General features: G+C 43.6%; 1 protein-coding gene across 1 annotated transcript in view; it reads left to right on the top strand.

The window, feature by feature from the left end:
• Positions 1–2,359, top strand: part of LOC123969645 (alpha-1D adrenergic receptor-like) — a 6,713-nt gene extending 4,354 nt beyond the window's left edge. The window contains exon 2 of the mRNA XM_046047227.1: positions 2,334–2,359. Coding sequence (XP_045903183.1) covers positions 2,334–2,359 — 26 coding nt within the window. The remainder of the gene's footprint in view (positions 1–2,333) is intronic.
• Positions 2,360–9,785: the final 7,426 nt, after the last annotated feature.

Genomic DNA, 9,785 nt, shown 5'->3' with positions numbered 1-9,785 from the left:
TCCACCAACGTTTACCATCCAACCTGACAGAACTGGAGAGGATCTGCAAGGAGGAATGGCAGAGGATACCCAAATCCAGATGTGAAAAACTTGTTACATCTTTCCCAAAACGACTCATGGCTGTATTAGATCAAAAGGGTGCTTCTACTAAATACTGAGCAAAGGGTCTGAATACTTATGACCATGTGATATTTCAGTTTTTCTTAATAAATTTGCAAAAATTTCTACATTTCTGTTTTTTTCTGTCAAGATGGGGTGCTGAGTGTACATTACTGAGAAATAAAATGAACTTTTTTGATTTTTGGAAAATGGCTGCAATGAAACAAAGAGTGAAAAATTTAAAGGGGTCTGAATACTTTCCGTACCCACTGTAGCTATGCTATATTGCTACATATAGACATTTTTAATTCCTCTGACAGTAGGGTATTCACAGCATTATTTTTGAAATTACTTACTGTGCAGCAGTAGCTGTTTGTTTTTATTAATAGGAACAGAGGGTCTGACATTTTGTGGATTTTTATTAATGTAACAGATATTGATAGAAAATGTTTCAACCACAGATCAGACCTCCTTTTATGGTTTTGCTTGAGAATAATATTTTATGGAAGTGTTTAAATTATTTCTTAAATTATTTGAATTGATGCACATTTGTCTGACATTAACCAGACTCCTAACAATATAAAGGCAGTTTAAATGTTTCTATATGCTTTCTTTAAGAGGATTGTACAGAATACATACATTGTCTTGTAAGATGTTTACCATGCTTGAATTCAAGTCACCACAGACTCAGTGTAGCGACACGTTATGAAATGTATACACTCTCTGTAAATAAAATCTGTACTTTGACAGTTTTATTACTTTTTTATTTCACAGATTTTTCTGTATTTTTGAAATTAATGAAAATATCAAAAAATACAAAAATAAACTGAATTTACACGTCTAATGTAAAATAACATGAAAAATCTGTATCTGTGAATAACCATAACATTTCTGTTATCTTAAGGAAACTGTGGGGGTTTTTCACGTAAACAAAATTGTTACAATACATTCAGTATTTAATTGACAAATATCTCCTTTAATTATGGCTATTTGGAAAATAAAAACATTGAATAAATGTTATTTTAATCAGTATATAGTGTATTGTTAAACTGTCAAAACACAGTTTTGATCATTGAAAACAGCCATAATTACTGTAATTTCACAGCTTTTTATTATAATTCTTAAATTACAAGTTAGATTAAATAGTATTTAATTGCCCCAAAGTGGTAAAATTACAGAAAGGTAATATTTAATTTATAGTTAAATGACAGGCGTTCACACCTTTTAATGGGGTTAAAAAAGAAAACTTCCTGTAAAATTACGGGTTTGTGATGAAAAATTAATTTTAATGCCATTTTACAGATACTTCGATTGAAGAGTCTTAGTCTTATAATCAAAACCTAAAACAAACATATTTAAATCCTGTTTTTTCATAATTAAAAATTACCAAATGTTCACATTAGAGTAATACATATCCATTTATCCTATAATAGAGACCAGAAACCCATTCTGAGTTATCTTGTACTAGAGTTATATGTGACAGTTTCAGACTTCCTTAATTTGAGGAAACTCAGACATTTACATTTATTCATTTAGCTGATTCTTTTATCCAAAGCGACTTACAATTGAGGTCGCACACCTCTGGAGCAACTAGGGGTTAAGTGTCTTGCTCAGGGACACAATGGGGGATGGGTCACAGTGGGGGATTGAATCCGTGTCTCTCACACCAAAGGCATGTGCCTTATCAATTGCACCACCACCACCCCACAGACCTTTTAAAGTACCACCACAAAACAAAATTCACACATCTGATACTATTTATAGATCATTTATTCAGTTCCATGCTCACAACAAATAAGCCACACAAGTCAAACATTTCAGTGTAAAGAATTGTTCTCCTGAAACAAAAGTAGTTTAGTTTTTATTTACCTTATTGAAGACATTTTCAGATCTATTCATTAGAAACCCAATTGGGTCAACAAAGAATATTTTGGATACTGTTAGACACAGCTCCAAGATTAAAGTGCAATCTGAATGTAAAGTAATTGGAAAATATTTCTTAAAATGCTGGCATTTTGCTTTGATAGGACTGTACAGAGACATGAAAGGCAAAGGAGAGGGGGAAATGGTGGTTTTACATACAGTGAACTTAATGCACAATCCAAAGACTTCTTCCCTGGTTTCAATATGATATTTTATGACTTTCTAAAGCCAGGTTTTGTATCTGGTAAATGTTGTTACGGCTGTATGTGTTTCTCTGTGCTGTGCATCCTTGTTCCTTTTCTGTCCTCTAGTTCTGCCCCAGGAGCGCTACAGCTGATTGCTGAATTAGGTCCACCTGGCCTTGCAAGGCAGTGCACAACTGTGTGCACGGGAGTTGGGGAAGTCAATTTCTAAATTAAGTTGGTATACAAAAAGATGCAAATATATGCAAGTAGAAAGACAAGTGTGAATGTGAAGTTTTTCTTGGCAGTCCAAGTGTATCCATTTGTTTGCAAGTTTTTGGTATGCAAGCCAAAAGTACATTTTCAGATTCGACTGACTTTGCGCAACAACACCTCTGGATGACCTAAAGAAACCACTTGGGTTACAACCCTTTGTGTAAACTGACAGACAGTTTAACTCCTCCTCTAGTCACCACACTGGACGAAGGTGAATCGTTTACTTCTTTAATGATGACCAGAAGTAGGGTAAAACTGAAACCAAAGATATACATAAATGGGTACTGAATCTTCACATTGAGACTGATCACATGTTTTAAACAATACTAGTACAAATAAATTGCTATTTTTCACAATGAAATGACTATTTAAAGGTTTACTTGAGACATAACTTAGCTCAGACTATTCTGATTATACCGCAGCGGGGCGAAGAAAACCCCCGAAAATCTATACGACAATATAACAACATACGTCTCATGATAATATTCCTATGCATAAAGTGATGACGTTAAAGAACATTACATACCGACGATGATCGTTTATAGTATGAACGTGAGCAGAAAGACTTTCCAAAGGAGATTGATACACAAATACGAGACACAGCTGTCGGAAGATATTACTGAGCGCTCCCTGATGACATCATCAAAAGAAGACGCAGAACGATGACTGTAATTTCTTCAGTGTACCACCGGGGGGAGACAACAATTAACAATACAGAACACTCCCCGTCTGGTGTCCCTGGATACCATTACTTAATACATAATACATGTCTGAAAAGGCGGTAGTAATCTAGTCTTCGGATGGTAAAAGGAGGACCAACTCTGTAACTGGCCTCAGGAGCACTTTGACCCCATCTGGATGTGCTACTTTCACTTCCACTTTGCGGACTCTACCGTCCTTGCTGGGAAACACTTCTGCGATACGCCCTATAGGCCATGTGTTTCTTTTGGCTTGATTGACCTTGATGAGCACTAGACTCCCCTTAGTGAGATTTGGCTTGTCAGACTGCCACTTCCTTCTTGTCTGCAGAGTGGACAGGTATTGTTTCCTCCATCTGTCCCAGAAGGTGTTGGCGAGACTTTGTACCTGTCTCCACTGACGTTTGTACAAGTCTTTGCCATCAAAGTTGCCTGGAGGAGCAAGAGAGGGACCAGTTTTTAGTGTTAACAGAGTTGCAGGGGTAAGTATAAACGGGTCATCTGGATCTGTAGACACGGGTACGAGCGGTCTGGAATTTACGATGGCTGTTACTTCGGCCATCAAAGTGACGAGGACCTCATGGGTGATTTTTGAAGACCCGAGCTGTAAGAACATTGAGTCCAAGATCTTGCGTGTCAGCCCTATCATCCTTTCCCAGGCTCCGCCCATATGGGAGGCGTGAGGGGGATTAAACTCCCACACGCAACCTTGATCCGTAAGAAACCTCTCTATTCTACCATTGATGTTGGAAGGGATCAATAGCTCATGACAGGCTCCAACAAAATTAGTTCCCCTGTCTGAGCGTAGTTGTTTGACCGGTCCGCGAATGGTGATGAACCATGTGTGTCCATAGATTTGATGATTTCAATGTGGATGGCACGGACGCTTTGACAGCAGAACAAGACCACCCATCTTTTACTGTCTGCATGCCCCCCCCGTGTGCGTCGTGAAGAGACCGTCCATGGTCCAAAGACATCAAGCCCAACGTATGAAAATGGAGGATCCGTGTTGAGACGACAGTCAGGTAAGTCAGCCATTTTCTGAGTTTCGCAGGTGCGGCGGAGTCTACGACAAGTGACACATCTGAAAATATGACTGTTCACACACCTTTTTCCACCCACAATCCATAAGCCGGCAGAACGAATAGCACCCTCTGTAAAGAGACGTCCCTGATGTTGAGTCCGTTCATGATAATGGCGTACAAGAAGAGTGGCAATGTGGTGACGACCAGGAACTATTATAGGTTGTTTCTCCTCGCATCTTATATTAGCCTCTGTGATGCGTCCGCCCACTCTAATAAGACCATTTGTGTCAATGAAAGGGCTCAGGGCTCTGATGGGACTGTCCTTTGGAAGAGGTCTTTGATCCCTGATGCACTGCAACTCTTTTGCGTAAGTCTCCTCTTGAACTGTACGTATGATTGTGTTTTGGACTTTGGTGAGCATTTCTACCATGTGATCTTGGGTGCAGTGATGCCATCCATTGCAGCCATCGTGAGAATCCTCTGTATTCTTCCTGTAGAGACGGACTATATAGGTGAGACATGACATGGCACGGGTGAGTGAGTTCCAGCTTGACAAGCGGCAAAACCTTTGGGACCCGAGTAGTCTCTCCTTGACAGTTGTGCTCAGGGTAGACACAAGGGGGCAGACATATACGTCCTGTTCCGGATTCACTAAGTCAAGGGTGTCCTGCTGATTATGCGTTTGCTCGGGCTGTGACAGGAGAGCAGGACCTGAGAGCCACATGGTGTCTTTGAGGCGTGCTGCTGAAATGATTCTCGTTGCGTGATCAGCAGGATTGTTATCAGTTGATACAAAGTGCCACTGTGTGGGGTTGGAGAACCTTCTTATCCGCTGCACTCTGTTGTTCACAAAGACATAAAATCGTCGCTTTTCATTGTAGATGTATCCCAACACTACCTTACTATCCGTGAAATAGCTGATGTCATCTATCTGTCCAGTTCGGCAGTAATGAACTCTGCAATGTCCACTGCTAACACGGCAGCACATAGTTCCAACCGTGGGATAGTCAACTCTGGCCGAGGGGCTAGTTTTGACTTGCCTAGAACAAAGCCTACGTGGCAGCTTCCGTCTTGATCAAAGATCCTAAAGTAGGCCACAGCGGCTACTGACTGAACTGATGCATCCGAGAAAATGCAAAGTTCTCTGCGTTGAGCTGTGGGAGGAGAGACCTGCGTATAGGACCTAGGTATCTGTAGGTTCCTGAGCTCTTGGAGTGATTCTCTCCATGCTGTCCATTGCCGCTCTTTCTCGGCAGGTAGCGGTGCGTCCCAGTCGTGGCAGTCAACTGTTAACTCCCGAAGTATAGCTTTCCCCTGCAACAAGATTGGGGCGACGAATCCTAAGGGGTCATACAGGCTGTTAATGGTTGACAAGACTCCACGTCGAGTAAAAGATCTGAGTTCGTCAGACACCTGAAATGTGAATGTGTCGCCCTTCAGGTCCCAACTGACACCTAAACTTCGCTGCATGGGGAGATCGGCTCCCGGATCTAGATCCTTTAGGTCACTGGCATGATCGTCGGAAGGGAAGGCTGCCATAACCTCTGCATTGTTTGACGCAATCTTATGCAGCCTGAGGTTGGAGCGTGCCAGCATCTGCTGTGTCCTTTTGAGCAGATCGATGGCAGCTGAAGCTGAAGGTAGAGATTTTAATGCATCATCTACGTAGAAGTTCCTCTCCACAAATCTTCTAGCATCTCCTCCAAAGGCCTCCTCTCCCTCTTGCGCAGTCCTTCTCAGTCCGAAGATAGCTACAGCCGGTGAAGGACTGTTACCAAAAACATGCACACGCATTCTATATTCCTTGATGTCTCTGTTAAAGTCGTTGTCTTGATACCACAGAAAACGTAAGAAGTTTCGGTGGTCTGGTCTGACAAGGAAGCAGTGGAACATCTGCTGGATGTCCGCGGTGAAGGCAACGGAGTCCTGGCGGAAACAAAGGAGCACGCCTAGGAGGTTATTATTTAGATCTGGACCAGTCAGGAGGACATCATTAAGAGAGACACCATCGTGCTTAGCACTTGAGTCGAAGACTGCTCTGATCTGTCCAGGTTTCTTAGGGTGATACACCCCAAAAATAGGTAGATACCAGCACTCCTCCTCAGGTTCGAGCGGGGGTGCTTCTTCTGCATGTTCATTCTGAAATATCTTTTGCATAAATGCGAAGAAGTGTTCTTTCCGCTCTGGGTTCTTGTTGAAGGAGCGTTGGAGTGATCTGAAACGATTAAGAGCTTGAGCCTTGTTGTTGGGCAGGCGACGTCTCTGTGTCTTAAAGGGTAAGGGAGCTGTCCAACTGTTATCTTTATCTTTGTAAAACCCTGGTTCCATGATGTTCAGAAACGCCACGTCTTCAAATGAAGGTGCCATTTTGTCGTCGTCTTTGGATCTCTGAAACACAGTGCATCCTATGTGGTCTTTGCTGTTCTTGCAAATGAGGGACCCAGTGCTGTCATGTGTTTCTTTCACAAAGCAGCGGTTGGGACATGGCTCGAAGAGAGATGCTTGTCCGTTTTCCAGTGTGTTGGTGTAGAAGGTGTTCACTATGTCTGGTTTGTGGACCTTACCAAGGCAGACACTGCCCACTATAACCCAGCCCAAGTCGAGCCTTTGCGCGTTTGGAGTCGTGCGGGCCATTAATTTGTTTATGCACTTTATGGACTCTGATGAGGTCTCTGCCGAGCAGCAACATTATGGGTGCCTGGGAATGTAGAGTTGGAATTTGTTTTGCGATACCTTTTAGGTGCGTGTGTTGAACAGCTACCTCTGGAGTGGGAATTTCAGATCGGTTATTGGGAATTTGATTGCACTCTATCAGAGTAGGGAGGGTGAGAGTGACTTCTTCATCCAAAGATTGTACCTGGAAGCCGTGCGCTCTTCTCCCTGACTTCTCTGCTATTCCCGCACATGTCCTGAGGGAATATGGAGAACGGCCACCTTTAACGTTGAAGAGTTCAATGAATTCTGACCTTACCAGGGACCGATTACTTTGTTCGTCCAATATGGCGTACAACTTGACTGCTTTATCCGGTTGGCCGGTAGGGAAAACCTTGACCAAACAAATCTTAGAACAGGATCTTCCAGTCGTGTCTCCGCCACAAACTTCTGTACACTTTGATGTCACTGCAACGTTTGGACCGACACTCTCATCCTCCCCGCCATGCTCGTGTGTAGGTTTCAGGGTCTTGATGGACCATGGAGCGGGCCCCGGGTGTAGAACTGAATGGTGTCTGTCGTCGTCACACTCGGTGCATCTAACGTTCTTTGCACAGTTCTTTGCGAGATAAGATGTTGATGAACAGCAATGGAAACAAATGCCACTTTGTTTTAGAAAGGCTTTTCTCTCTTCGAGGGTTCTCTCTCTGAACGCACGGCATTTGTAAAGGGGGTGGGGCTTCTTATGAATAGGACATGTCTTCGCTGGATCTTCTATCTTGGGGGGTGTAGGGTCGGTTTGTGTAACTATGGTTGGTGAGATGTCAGTCTTATGGACTGACACAGGTGTACGGTAGCTCATGTTTTTATGAGTATATTTGTCTGTCTTGGGCTGATCTCCAGTACAAGGAACAAACATGAAACTTGGGTCGTTGCGTGTCCTTGCTTGCTGGGAGACAAAGTTGACAAAGAAAGAGAATGGAGGGAAGGCAACTCTGTAGCTGTCTTTGTAGCTGGAGCCTTGTGTCATCCATCTTTCTTGCAAAGCAAACGGTAACTTCTGTACGATGCTGCTTATGCCGCGTGCTGTGTCTAGATATGCTAGGCCTGGGAGTTCACCTTCTGATTTTACAGCTTGTAGCTCCGTCAACAAGTCTGCCAGCTCGCTGAGTTTCTGATTGTCTTTATTTGAAATCCTAGGAAAGTTATCTAATCTCCTCCATAGTGCGTCCTCGATGACTTCGGGCGCACCGTAGCACTCTTCTAGTCTCTCCCACACGATTAACAGCCCTTTTTCTGGGTCGTTGACGTGTACAGCTCTCAAGCGTTTCGCATGTTCTGCTGATTCTGGTCCTAGCCATTTTACTAACAAGTCTATTTCTTCCTTTGCGGTCAGATTAAGGCCTTTGACAGTGTTCAGGAAAGACGCCCTCCATGCCCTGTAATTTCCAGGCCTATAATCGAACTTCAACAGTCCTATTGAAACAATTTCTCGTCTGGCAAGGAAGCTTACAAAGTCGGTCACATTTTTATTCTCGTTAGATGAACCTCTGGGCACCTCGTTGTCTCGTTGTTCTCTATGGACAAACCTACTAGGTGGGTAGTGCCGGCCGTCATAAGCCCCTATGTGAGCCTCTTGATATGCTTGTTGGTGGTTACTCATAGGTGTGGCTAATGGCAGGTAATAGCTGTCGTAAATTCTGTGACCCGGGTGCTCAGTGTGTTTTCCTTCTCCTATTAGTGTGTGTGCGGGGTTCTGGCTTATCGTGGAAGAACATTTTGGAGAACGTTGTGGTTCAATCTGTGGGTCTTCATTCCTTTCAGGCTTAATCTGTGTGGGTTGATAAGTGAGTGATGTAGGAGCTTGCGGTGTTGGCTGAGGTTGGGTGGTAGTGGGGGAACCCTGTAGTTGCGCCCCTGGCTTTAGACTGCTGTCCAGTACCCTATGTTTTTGTACATACTCTTCAGTCATTTGCATGGCGTTGTGAGATCGCTGCTCTGATCCACCCCTTAGCTTAGAGCCATGCTCATCATATTCATACTCTAAAGCAGCCTCCAAAGCCTCTGCTTTTGCTAAGGCCGCAGCTGCTGTCTTTTCTACATTCAGTTTCTCCAATGATGCTTCCAATTGTGCTTTTTGAATCTTAATTTGCATCTCTTTTTCAGCGTATGCTACCTTAGCTCTGGCTGCTTCCGCTTCTGCGCGTGCCATGGCTGCGGCTACATTTGATCTGCTAGAGCGGCTGGATGTGCGGGAAGCTTGAGATCTTGTCTTCCTTGAGTCGATTGATTGAGCGTCCTCTTGGAACATTGTGTGTGTTGGCTACCTTTATTTCAGCGGTATAGCGTGAAGGGTCCAGTCTGCTGTAGGTCAGCTCGTCTATGAAGCGTCGTTTTACTGTTCCGTCCTTGTTACAACCCTTTGTGTAAATTGACAGACAGTTTAACTCCTCCTCTAGTCACCACACTGGACGAAGGTGAATCGTTTACTTCTTTAATGATGACCAGAAGTAGGGTAAAACTGAAACCAAAGATATACATAAATGGGTACTGAATCTTCACATTGAGACTGATCACATGTTTTAAACAATACTAGTGTTAGTGAAAGGATGATTTAGTGGAGATAGCGACTCACTTCAACATCCCCGTTATCAGGTCCATGCTTAAAAAAGAAATTAGGGAACGGGTGATTGGTGGATTGGAGGAACAAGGTGTGATTAGTGTGACAGAGCAGTTGGAGTCTGTGTCTCTCCCCAGTTCCTCAGCAGAAGCAGGGGATGGCCCGAGTACCCTCAGGCTCTGGGAAAGTCTACAAGGCAGGGGAGCGAGCAAAGACCCCGTTTACTCTGCCTAAGTATGACCCTTCCCCACCAAGCAGTACTGGCCATACTGAGGCCAGGTTAAAGGTCCGCCTGGCTCGGCTGCAGCTG

This window comes from Micropterus dolomieu, linkage group LG04 (genome assembly GCF_021292245.1).
Source record: "Micropterus dolomieu isolate WLL.071019.BEF.003 ecotype Adirondacks linkage group LG04, ASM2129224v1, whole genome shotgun sequence".
NCBI lineage: Eukaryota > Metazoa > Chordata > Actinopteri > Centrarchiformes > Centrarchidae > Micropterus > Micropterus dolomieu.
The sequence above is the reverse complement of the archived record's forward strand: the minus strand, read 5'-3'. Positions and strand labels throughout refer to the sequence as shown.